We start from the raw sequence: 13,504 nt of genomic DNA on the forward strand, positions 1-13,504 counted from the left end.
TCAGAGCCCAAAATCACAGGATTCAATACTATTATTGAAATATAGTTCAAGAAAGCCCTTAAAGATTTGAGGATCAGTTATTGTAGCCTTAACAGCTGGATCTAGCTTCATCCTATCAATCCAGCATTTTAATCCTGGAGTATGGTCCAAACATCTGTAAAAACAGAAAAAGATATGAGGTAACTTTGAGGCAATTATCTGGTTTTGTTGCCATTAAGATAGTGTTCACTGGCATACCTAGGTCAATAGTATAGAAAGGATCCAGGTTCAGTATCCAAATAAAACTGTGAAACAACTTTGTCTGAAGCCCTGCTATCATTAATTGGGATGGAGAATGTACAAGTAGTTCTCAACCTATAATTGAACCCAAAATTTCTGCTATAGAGACATTTGTTAAGTGGGTTTTGTCCCATTTTATAATCTTTCTTGCCACCGTTGTTAAGTAAATCATTGCAGATGTTAAATTAGTAACACAGTTGTTAAATGAATCTGGGTCCCCCAGTGAGATTGCTTATCAGAAAGTCACAAAAGGTGATCACAAGACCCCAACCATCATGAATATGAGTCAATTGCCCAAGCATCTAGAGTTTGATCATGTGACTTTAAGGATGCTGAACAGTCATAAGTGTGAAAAACAGTTATAAGTCCATTTTTTACAGAGCTGTAATTTTGAATTGTCATTAAAGGCACTGTTGTAAGTCCAGGACTACCTGCATTGATGCTTGAGACACTTTTTTACATTCCTAAGTGTAAACATATATGGTTCTCAACTTGGGTTGTACAAATATAGCCAGATAGCTGTAGTTTAGATCAAATCCATGATTTCATTACTTCAAGTTCTATCAGTTCAAATTATAGGGGTTTCCAACATACATGATTGGCTTCCCAAACTTTCAAAGTACTACCTAAAAAAGCACTGCTGACAATTACCATATGGTAGGAAGTAAATACAGTGTTAAAATAATCTAGCCAAAGCTTTCTACTTCCACCTTTGAATTAGAGGAACAGAGACTCTGGTTTGAAACTGTCTCAATATTCTTGTTTGTTCCAAAGCTCTAAATTCTGATTTGCTAACTCAGAAGATCAGAATGTCAACAGACATAATTACATCACACCCAATTCAAAATATGGGCACGGGCATCAATAATGAGAAGAAAAATAATGATATAAACTGAGCAGAACTGAATTGCTAATAAATTCTGGTTCAGAAAAATGTATTTTATCTACTTGCCTTGGGCAGCAAAGGCAGAAGAATGGACACATTCAAAACAACAACAAAAAAGATTCTCCTATTCTCTTTTGCATCCTAATGATATTACTTCCGTGAAATTAGAAATAAACATATGAGGCTAGTACAGCTTTCCTTGCAGTAATCTGAAAAAGTAACCAGGCACAAGATTTAAGAGCAAAAACCATAAAACAGTCAAAGCACTTACTCAAGTAACTGGAAGGCTTCTATCAGTTCAAACCATGGCCAGATTAGATAATCAATCATGGATACTGAATTTCCACCAAAGAACTTAGTTTTATGGTTTGCAAGCATCTAAGATATATGGAGATGTAACATTTCTAAATAAAACCAAGGCCTGATACCATTTTTAAAAAAACTAAATACGGAAAGTTGAGAAAAATTATAAAGATGGTTCACTGCAATTCTTATTCTGATCATCTGTAAATTAATGTATTTATTTAAATTATTTCTATGCTGTCCAATCATGTTAACACTTTTTGATTTAGGAAACAATAAATTCAAATTTGAAGAATTGGATAATAGATACAGAGGTCTTAGTGCCAACACATTTCCTTTGCAAAACTTAAAATATATTATTAGATTTAAGCTATTTAGAATTAAAACTAAAACACATCAGAATATTGTAAAATCAGATTTTAAAGAAAAAAACTATGAGAGAAAAATATCTTAGAAGTGCTTATAAATAAAAGTAACTATAAAAGCGAGAGGGAATGAAACAGAAGATGGACAATAAAAATGGATCCATGCAGAAACAACCACCTGAAACAATCTTACAAATTAGAAATACAAAGACATTTTCACTGTAAACAGCTTCAAGCACGCATCTTCATAAAATTCAATTCAAGTACCTTGGAAATGTTTTGAATTTAGATCAACTTTGCTTCAAGTTCAACAAATTCCCAGAGCTTCTAAAATGCCAGAAATAACTTATTTTGAAAAACGAATTCCAAGAAATTTTTCCAAACCTTGCACTCAGACTGGCTTGAAACAAAATATTTTGTAAACCCCTACTACAAACATTTCCACTAATGAGACTGTATTTCTCCATGCACAAGTATGTCAACAGTGATATTCTGTCTCCTTTAAAATGATTTAAATAGAGTTTTTAAGAATATGTGTAGCAGTAAGACTTAATTGCAATTTGTACTATTTTGTTAAAGGAAGGGATAGGGACAAAAATGAAGGCATCAATTAAATTGATTAATCTTTAATGAAGAGAAGGACAAGGGGTGACATGATAGCAGTGTTCCAATATCTCAGGGGCTGCCACAAAGAAGAGGGAGTCAAGCTATTTTCCAAGGCGCCTGAAGACAGGCCAAGAAGCAATGGATGGAAACTAACCAAAGAGAGAAGCAACCTAGAACTAAGAAGAAATTTCCTGACAGTTAGAACGATTAACTGTCGGTCCACAACCTGGGAAGGTTCAGCACTGGTAGTCTAGGGTATACTTGAGGTATTGTCTTATTACTGTGTGCACGTGTAACGTCTACCAGATTTGTTTAGTAAGGGAAAGGATTGGATAGAAATAAGGGCTATAATCTTTTGTACTCAGTAGATTTAGCAATTCATTTTGGACCTAAAACAAAGGTCTGATCTTCAGACCACCTTCTCTTGATGAAATTAGTGCAGATCATCTCTCATACAAAACAACCATGACTTTGCCAACCTTCCTAACTAAAGTTAGGAGTATCAGAAAGAATGTTAGGAATTGGAATCTGTCCAGTAAGTTCAAAAGGAGGAAGTACTAGGAGGACTAAAAAGAATGACAAAAGAAACAGTGAATTACAGAGAGTAACGTGAACTTTACATCTCTGCAGAAGCTGTGTATGAATTTGCTGGAATTTCAGGAAGAGAGTAAGTCCATCTTATTGACGCTTGGGGCAATGATAGAAAGACAGTTGCAGCCTGATTCCTAATGCTGCTGCTCTGTGGATTCTTTTCAGTGTTCTTTCCATTCTACTGAATCTATAAGCTCCTCTCCTCCCTTTCTATGGAAGAATAGGTAGAAACATGTATGTATACCTGAGTTTGTGCTGATCTGATTTTTCTTAAAATATTTTTTTTTTACAAGTTACATAAATCTTTAAAAGATGCAAGAAACATAAAGGACACACAGTTGTTAAGATTTGTCCCATGCAACTCCCCTGTAAAAAAGTAACTTGCCTGGAATAAATAGCCTCAGACAAAACCACATCTGCTTAAGTACTGTATGAGAATGGCTCCCCCTAGGGGACAGATTCAAGCAACTTCATATAAATTGCATGAAGTTATTTAAACTAGAAGATCTGACAGTTCAGTGTACCTCTATAAAAGATACTGTTAGGATCAGATTATCACATAATATAAAGCAACATTGTCCTTAAAATGGCAACGACTGATAGGAACAGAATAGAAAAATTCACCTAGCATATACAGTATGTTAATCAGCATTCAAGGAATGCAGGGAATTCTCTAGTTCAGGGATCCTCAACCTATGGGCCGCAGCTTCTTGGCCAGTGGGGTGTAGAAGTGACTAGCCAGTGTACATACATGTGCGCACGCAATCCTAACTTGCGCTAGCACCCATGGCCCGTTTGCACATGCATGTGGGTGCAAACGAGGCTGTTAGCGCCAGGCAGGTGTGCACAGCCCATTGGTGCATACACAAACTGGGCTGTTAGTGCCGGGCGGGTGTGTGCATGGCCTGTTTGCACATGTGTGAATGGGGCTGCTAGTGCCGGGCAGGTATGCAAGCGCAAACGGAGACGCTAGTGCCGCACCAGCATGTGCGGCGCCGTTTGCGTGCACACCAATTTGGAAACTGCTCTCCTTCCCTCCGGACCATGAGCCCAGAAAGATTAGAGACCTCTGCTCTGGTTCATTCTGTTCCAAGTCTCATGTCTTCCAGAACTATTCTGCCAATTAAAGTCATCAATTATTACCTCTTCAAGCTTCAGAAGCTTCTTCTGGTACTCATTCTTTAATGCTGATGCATCTTCACCATTCCTGATAGCCCGAGCATAGCTGATGCATATTGGAGGTACCTAGGTAAATCAGAAATGATACATTACCAAGATGCATAAAAGTATAGGATTTTCATTCAAGAAACAAAAGATTATGATGGGAATATAGAGATAATAACAACGAAGAAGATAATAAATTGTCCGTATAAATAAGAATGGGATCATATGTGTTACAACAACAACTGGACAAAGTGTCACATTGCTTAGCATCAGCAATCCCTGCTGTTAAACAAGAATTGTGGATTGTTAAGCAAATGCCTCCTCACCATTGCTATCTTCCAACAACCAGGTTCAGCAGGAAAGCTGGCAAGTACTAGGTGATTTGCAAGAAGGCTGTCAGGCAAGTGGCTGCTGCCAGATGGCAGAGGGAGCAGGCCAGGAAAGCATAACCCAAGCACATCAGGGCTTGGGGTAGTTGCTGCTTGGTGGGAGATGATGCTTGAGAGTGCACAAATGGACAAGTAGCATGCCATGAGTGCAGTGAGTTTGGGGTGGCTGCTACTGGATGAGAGAGGATGCACAAGGGTTCGTAAGTGGCAGATAGGCATGGTGGAAGAAGGTGCACAAGAGCATGCAAATGGAGGGGGAGGTACCATGCAAGCACAGTGGGACCTAGGCTGGCTGCAGCCAGATAGGAGAGGACACGGAAGGGTGGACAGAGAGTGAACAAGGTTACACGAGTGGTGAAGAAAACACAATCCAAATGTGACAGGGCATGGGGTGGCTGTTGCCCTGTTGGTGAGTGGCCAGGGAGGATGTGTGAGTGGTTGGAGAGGTTGGATGTGAGCTCAAGAATGATACCAAAATCTTAGATATATTCTTCGTGATCTTTAGTAAATAATCTAAGGCAATGTTTCTCAACCTTAGTAACTTTAAAATTTGTGGATTTCATCTCCCAAAATGCTAGCTGGAAAATTCTGGCTGAACCTGGGGGCAGTTAATAGGGGAATCAGCCTAGAATCAAGTGAACTAAGTCCAGCCTCTATTGAATTTCACTGACCTCCAAGCATAGCTACCTGCTAGCTTATCTAATTCCAAGCATGTGCTAGTTCAGTATATCCCTGCATGAGTTCCAATACTTCAACTGAATTGGAGACCTGATTTTTTGCACCTGACACAGTTTCCACACAGACACGGAACGATTACCTAAACTAATAAAATCTTTGCCCTTCAGCACACCACACTCAAATTGAGGCTGCTCCAAGTCTGGATCAAAGAATATAATTAGATAATAAAATCCTACTTTCCCTCTCACCTAGGAGTCACAAAACTTCCACAATCACTACAGACCCTTTCACCTATTTTCCCAAATTTACCTCATATAGTTCTAATAATGTTTCTAATCAAATCACTACATTTTAGGTGTTATTTGTGCAAGATATCGTAGAAAGTATATTATAGCAGAAGCAGCTAGTTTTAAAGCATTGAGTCAGTCATAATTTAAACCCTAAACCACTACCTAGCATGAGATTGTATTGCCTGGTTATCTTAAAATGGATGATTAACTTTCCTTCCACCAATGAATTTATTCTTTGGTAGAATTCATTTTACCTATTCAAATACATATTAAGAATCAAAGAAGAAAGCCATATTTTCAAATAGATTTATCAATGCAATATCAAAATATCAACTACAGGTAGTCCTCCACTTACAATCACAACTGAGTTCAAAATTTTTGTTACTGAGACATTTGTGAAGTGAGTTTTGCCCCATTTTACAACCTTTCTTGCCACAGTTGCTAAGTAAATCACTGCACTTGTTAAATTAGTAACATGGTTGTTAAGTGAATCTGACTTCCCCACTGACTTTGTGAGAAGGTCGCAAAAGGTGAACACATGACCCTGGGACACTGCAATTGTTATAAATATGGGTCAGTTGTCAATTGTCTGACCATGGGGATGCTGCAATGGTTATAAGTATGAAAAATGGTCATAAATCACTTTTTCAGTGATGTTGTAATTTCAAATGGTCACTAAATGAACTGTTGTTAAGTCGAGGATTACCTGTATTAGTTTTAGTCAAATCGTCCACACTAAAATGAAAAAAAATAAAAATAAAATAAAATAAATTTCTTGCTATGCTTCAGTAGTACCTTGGAGAAGTATTCCAGAAGCATTTTCTGATAAGCTTTTTCATAAGGGTCCGCAGGGTACAACTTATTTTCTGGGTAAGCTTCATCCAAATATTCACAAGTGATTGGGGATTCACTGATCAGCTGACCCTTGCTTGTTTCTAGCACAGGTACCAATCCAAGTGGGTTCTTCTCAAAAAACCACTCTGGTTTGTTTCTCAAATTGATATTAACAATTTCGTGACTAAGTAGAATGAGATGAAATCACCAAGTTAATTCTTTCAGGAATATGCTACTGAGACCAGCTATACAAAAACAAGGAGGTTCAAAGTCTTGGTGGGAAAAATAAGAGGAGGGAGGTATGTTGGATATGTTCAAAACCTTGACCTATTTGTAAAAATAATAAAGGCAGGATCAAAAATGTAAAGAAAAAGATATGACTGGTAATTTCCTGTTGTATGCTGTTTGAAAAATGCAGCATGGTAATTCTAACTCTTGGAAACAGAAAAAGAAGACTTTGGGATTCTGATTTATGGATATATTGGTGTGTCTCTATATAAAGTTGTCTCTGCACCATCTAACCAGGACAACCAGAACAACAACCAGAACATTTCAATCTGACACTGTGCTCCATCATAGTTTTGGATTTCCTGGCATGACTAGGAAAGTAACTCACATTTGGATTACTTCACAATAACCTTTCCCTAGTATAATCACCATATATTAAAGTCATGGTAAAGCAAGTTTTATCTTTCAGTAGCATGTAGATGATCACAGAAGTTCAACAGCAGCAGTCTTCATTAGCATTAGGATAGGAAATCACCTGGAAATAAAAAGATCACCCTGAAAAAGCAATGGTTATTCACTTTCATATTGTTGCCAAAAAATCTGAATGGAGAGACCTATCTACGAAGCCACCAGAAATAAAACTCATCTCTAGAATCCTGACTTTAACTTAACTTGTATGGCAGGGAGGACAGTCTTTTTTTAAACAAAAACAAAAACATGTCCTAGGGTTGTTCATACAAAAAACAACTTACCATTATAATAAAATGGATCATAGGCAAATGCTCACTATGTAAAAGGAGAGAGGAGACACTATTAAAAAAAATATAACCAAATGTCACATTCCTTCAATTTGCTTTGGAATCCCAAAAGGAATGTAATTCAGGCAAGCCTATGCCTGAAATACTTCATCATCTAAAACCAATAATCTACTCATGCAATCAGTTCTGAGATGATGATCTCCAATCAGCAGCAAGACAAGAAATCCTACAAATGATCTGGAAAACATATTTTATAATCAGAGCAATACTTGCCAGGATTTTAAAAGAAAACAACTACTTCTCTCCCTTTAAGCTATCCATCAATTTCTCCATTATATTTTTAAACTAGTTTTCATATGAAATCTCTCTGGAGCAGAATCCCCTATTGAAAACAAATCTGAAATTGAAAATGTTCTATAGCATTAAGAGAAGGGAAGCAAATGTCTTTAAAGGCAATGTTTATAAGCCCAAATATCTACCAACCCTCTGCTAATTTTCAACTAAAAAGCTGTTGGTATTTTTATATTAAGCCCTAATGAATATGGAAGGCAAAGTATCTGCTCATACTTGATTCCTTTGGCTTTTAGGACGAGTCGTGTTCTCTGTGCAAAAGGACAGTGACGCATACTGTAGACACGGATGATTCCTTCGGGTACTGGCCCTGGAGCAAGGGTTCCTGAAAGATATATATAAATCTTTGGTCAGAATTAACAAAACTTACATTCTATACTACAAACAATAAGCCACTGTTCAAAAAAATAGGGCAGGAAGAAGTATAAACAGGTAATCTTCAACTTACAACAGTTCATTTAGTGACTGTTTGAAGTTACAATGGCACTGAAAAAAGTGACTTATTACCATTTTTCACACTTATGACCACTGCAGCATCTCCATGGTCACATGATCAAAACTCAGACGCTTGGCAACTGACTCATATTTATGTCAGTTGCAGTGTCCCAGGGTCATGTGATCACTTTTCATAAACTTCTAACAAGCAAAGTCAATGGGGAAGCCAGATTCATTTAACAACTGTGTTACTAACTTAACTGCAGTGATTCATTTAACAACTGTGGCAAGAAAGGTCATAAAACTGGGCAAAACTCACTTAATAAAAGTCTCACTTAGCAACAGAAATTTTGGGCTCAGTTGTGATCTGAAAAGAGAGAGAAAAAAAGGTAGGGAATAAAACCCTCAAAACAAATATTCTCTATCTACCTAGTAATTATTGTTACTCATTCCAATAGTTTACACAGCCTGCCTTTATATATATGCTAAGCTTGTGAACTATGTTTATGGCTCTGTGTTGTACAAATTCACCCAGTGTTTTTTGTGTATAGTTCAGTCTGTTGCAAAAATCCAAATAAAGTTAATTCAATCAACCAAGATTAAAATTACCCAAGCTTCATGTGTTTTACAAATATAAATATTAAATTTTAAGTCATAATAGCAATGAATGAGTCGGCAGAATACAAAGTCCTTTTGTTAAAATATTCCTTATTGGCCAAATTATAAGCAATTTTATGCACTCAAGTTTAATATCTGTTAACATGCATAAAGTAAATATACTGGGGCAAGGCTGCATATCGGAGCACACATTCCACTAAAAGGCACATTAGAAATGTACACGCCCTCAACACATATTTATTTGGTTGTACAATTTTAGATATGTAACATTTTTTTTATCCCAATAATAGTGAAATCCATTTATCGCTTCTGACCACACAACACCAGGGATCAGGGGTAACAACCTTAACGACACGATATTCCTCCCTAAACTCCATAGCATGTCGTCCCCCAGCTCTTGAAAAACGATGTACGTGAAGACCAGCCCAGGCCGACAACCAATAGCCCTAGAAACGAGGGTTGCCTTAACCCAGTTGAGTTAGATAAACGCGCTCCTCCTTGGATCAGAGCACTTTCTCACCTTTTCCCAAGCTTTTAGCGAATTCCCCGGACATCTTACTTTGTGCCACCAGACAGAAAACAGAACCAACTGTGCACATCGGAATCCCTAAGGTTATCTCTTTTCTCTTCACCAGCCTCTCGAAGCAGTTTGGCTCATCCCTCTTCATTGGTAGGCACCATCTCCCTCTGCCGAATGCTAAAGAACTTCGAGTTGAGTGATTGATTGCGAAGTAAACTACTTTGCAGACTGAGCGAATTGATATCACGGTAAATAATTCCACATAGCAAACTCTGGGACACAGTTACTGGTTAACTGTGGGGCTCCATTCATATAAGCGCAGTTAGGAAGAATGCAAATTCCATCGACTATGTAAATATAGGTTTAAAAGTCAAATACAAGAATTAAAAGGTGTAAGAACAATACGACAAATGGATTCTACTCCACATCCTCTACCCGGGTTTATTTTTGTTTTCTCGGTCTTCGGACGTCAGCGTGTAATTTTCTTAGGAGAGAATTCAAAACATTCCATACAAAGCTAAAGGATAAGTCATGTCATGTAAACCCCAGTAACGTAGGACCTATAGTAAGCCCCAGAGCTTTTGTTTCTCATAGAATGCCCAGAACGGAGTTCCGGCACCTGTAGGATAGGCAAGGTGGGTTGTATGAGTTCTGGCACTTTTTTTTTTTTTTAAGAAAAAAAGCACTGCTAAGCCCTGTGATTCAACTTAATGTGTAAATCGGGCAACTTGCTTGATGATGCAGGTAGCTATGCAACCAACACAGGAAGGTAGATATGAAACTACCATCAGCAGCTATATTTAAAATGAAGGTATATTCTTGTGTATTATTATTTATGCTACTAAATATTGGACGACTTTTGTTGGGGCTAGGTGTTTTTGACTGGTAAAATGCCCAGAATCTCTGTATTGGGTTGGTGTATTAATATTTGTATAAATAAATAAATCCATAAAACTTTTTTCTTGTGCGTGTCACTTAAAGTTAAAAAAATGCTTACTGGTTGTGCAGACTTAAAATCATGACCAGAAAGGGAAAATAAATCCCCCCTCCCTAAGATACCTTTTACATTCTGTAAAATGCTGATTGTAATTGATATCTCATAATGTATACAGTATATTTTTTTAAAAAATTAACCAATAGCTAAGAATATAACAATAAGAGGATATATCTGAAGGAAAGTTTATAAAAGAAGTAGACAATATGCTGGGTCATTGTTTAAGAGATACTACCTTACCAGATTCCTCAATGCCTTCAAGAATAGCCGAGCTCCTAATGTACTGAAAAGTTCTTAAAAATTCAGGAAGATACTCAAGAGATGCATGTGGCTTGAAAGGTAGTCCTTGTTGAACTTATAGCACAGTCAAACATCAGCAGTTCACAAAAGGAAATGTTTTATGACATTTTGTATTACATGTTAGAAAAAGCTTTATGATAATTTTTATGTGATAGCTTTTTAATATAAAATTTGCCAAATTTCCATTCCATGGGAGTCATGGGTTCCAGATTTTGAACACATTCTGCAATTTAGCCCATTTGAGGTACCTTAACTGAAAATTGCCCTGCAATGCATTGTTATACTCAGTTAAAGGTTACATACATAAGAGTTTTATTAGTAGGTAGATGAATGCTTTTTTCAGAAACACACTTCCTTTCATTGCATTGAAAATGATTGTAGAAAGTTCTTTCAGCAGTAGAAAATAACTCAGTTGTCCGCTGTCCTCCGTCTGCCAGGAACGTGACCAGCAAAACCTTTAATGCATGCAAAAGAAAAAGTCAGCACTGGGAGTGGATTGCTCCCAGTGCCTTACATAGACGTACCACGCCCTCCAAACCCATCCCAATCAGCAAGCCAGCACCTGGTCCGTATTGATATAAGTCGCAGTTCAAGTTCTGCCTTTTTCCCCTCCGGACACATCATCGCAGCTTCCGCAGGTCCTGCTGTTCTATCCGGCAACCAGCTAATGTCCTGCTCCTTCCCTGCCACCAGCATGGTGCTACGACAGACTTCCCCACGCTCCTTTACCGGAAAGTGGCTCTCCACGACAACCGGCACCCTCCCCAACCGTCAGCAACACAGGAGGGGCGGCAGCGGCAGGTTACGCCTTCCCGACATGCAGCTGGTTGTCTCCGCCACCCAGCTGGCTTCCGGGAATTCCCCCCGGCGCCCAACGAGAGGGAGAGGTAACCGAGGCGGGAGGCAGTCCCTCCAACCTCCGGCTGGCTTGCTTCCGATGTGCAGCCGGGTTGTGGGACTTCCCCCGGTGCCCAGATAGAGAGGCGGCGGAGGCGAGCGGCGGCCCCTCCGGCATCCAGCTGACTCGCCCAGCCGGCGTTTGAGGCTTCTCTGGCATCTGGCGACATGTTGGGAGGCGGCCACGGTGCATGATGGTCTTGCCGACTCCCAGCTAGTCCTCGGGAGTCTGGCGGCGCATGGCAACCTCGCCGACTCCCAGCTACTCAGCACCCAGACATCGGCTGGCCGTTGGCTGCTCCTTCCCCGTTCCCTACCGGTGCCCAATATCTATTTATTTAGCTATCTCAACTTTAATTCCAAAAGCTTCTGTTTGTCCCTCAGCAATTTTGAAATGTTTTTCTCTTATTCTGGTTTGCACAGGAATTCAACCTTGGTTCTATATTGCAGATCAGTGAATTTTTACAGTATTGCACATTATTGCCACATTGAGTTTTGAAATAAGTTCTCATCAAAAATATGTTCGCCCTACTCCCACTAATAGCAACTAAAATTTAACACTTTTAACAATTTAAACTTGCAACCAGTTTTAAATCCCAGTTTTAGAAAATATTAACAAAATATGTAGATTGTACAGATCAAAGTATGAGCAGGTTTTTCCCAAACAGGTATCCAGCAGGCCTGCAAAAGTTTAAATTACAGGTTGGAAAAAAACTTACTACAAAAAAATGCTCTAGAAAACTCACTAGAAATCTTCCCAGATTGCCTAATTCTGTACCTCTATTTATGACCGAGGATTAGTGCTAATATTGGTAATTGTCACTATTGTATGTATTTTTATTGTTATTGGTTTATTTAATTTGTTCAATGTCAATAGCCACCCATCTCAATAACTCTTTAGCAGGTTATAGTTTAATATATTGTACATATAACTGGCATTGTGTACAGGAACATCTGCATATATTTGTAAAAATAATAAAGACACAATACAAATAAGTAAAATAAAAAATGCTAGGAACAGTTAAGATACCACAACAAACCCTCAAATGTGCCCAACCTACTAAACTGAATTGGGTGGGTAGAGACTTTTGGAGAAAGGCAATCCGGCAGGTAACCCAGTTTCAAGCCACTTAGGGTTTCAAAGGTGACAACCAGTACTTTGAATTGCACCTAGAAACATACCAGTAACCAATGTCTGACCTACTCATAGTTTTGTTATTTTGAACCTGTTAACTGTGCTTTAAGCATCCATTCAAATTTGCAGAAAGATATGTGCAACTTTGTACCATATAGATGCACATCTCGTTTATGTGGGGATTCATGTTTGATGCAACTGTGCCTATCTAGGTTAACCTGCTTTTCAAGCATTATTACTTGGAGGATACTCATGCTGCTACAGACCAGCACCAGGCAAGGCAATACGAATCACAGTTCACGCCAATGCAAAATTTTCTGAAGCAAACAGGAGCCTGGGTTAGAAGAGAATACTATTCTCAATTAGAATTGAACTGAATGCTTTATTCGGCCAAGTGTGATTAGCCAACCCTAACACCTGAACCAGAGAGTCACTATCTAACACTCCAATTTTACTTTGATTTAAAGCAAAGACTTAAATATGGAACAATAAATTTATGGTTGAGACTGACAAAGTTAAGTTCAAGCCTGAGATGGAAGGTCATGTCCTGAGATAAATACTAGTAAATGAAAATCAGAAGTGTGCATTTATCATACTGATCTCAATTTAAGTGCCAGTGAACAAAACAAAATCCTTCCTATATAGTTGCCTTCCCCAATCTGATTTCATCTAAATATATTAGACTAATATATTGATATTGCTTGCTGAAAGTATCTGGGAAGATCACAAATGGCAATTGAGGATATTGTTCCCATCATAAATGCACAACAGTTGCCAAGGATTCAAATCATGATCACATGACTGTGACAATGTTGTGACAAGTGTAAGGGCAAAAACCAGTCACTTTTTTCAGTGTGTTGTAGCTTGTTTTAAGTGAGGAATA

General features: G+C 38.3%; 1 protein-coding gene across 2 annotated transcripts; it reads right to left on the bottom strand.

The window, feature by feature from the left end:
- LOC120316278 (glutathione S-transferase omega-1-like) lies at window positions 1-9,329 on the bottom strand. 2 transcript variants are annotated; one of them, XM_039361662.1, is made up of 6 exons: window positions 9,296-9,329; window positions 7,939-8,047; window positions 6,347-6,569; window positions 4,174-4,275; window positions 1,437-1,543; window positions 1-154 (listed from the first exon to the last, which is right to left on the bottom strand). In XM_039361662.1, exons 1-6 carry the CDS (start codon window positions 9,327-9,329, stop codon window positions 1-3), a joined length of 729 nt encoding a protein of 242 aa, XP_039217596.1. The 2 variants fall into 2 exon arrangements, with proteins under 2 accessions (XP_039217596.1, XP_039217597.1); XM_039361663.1 differs by lacking the exon at window positions 4,174-4,275.
- Between the last annotated feature and the right edge of the window lie 4,175 nt (window positions 9,330-13,504).

Source organism: Crotalus tigris, unplaced genomic scaffold (genome assembly GCF_016545835.1).
Source record: "Crotalus tigris isolate CLP2741 ecotype Arizona unplaced genomic scaffold, ASM1654583v1 scf7180000019328.220996217465:2438092, whole genome shotgun sequence".
Classification (NCBI taxonomy): domain Eukaryota; kingdom Metazoa; phylum Chordata; class Lepidosauria; order Squamata; family Viperidae; genus Crotalus; species Crotalus tigris.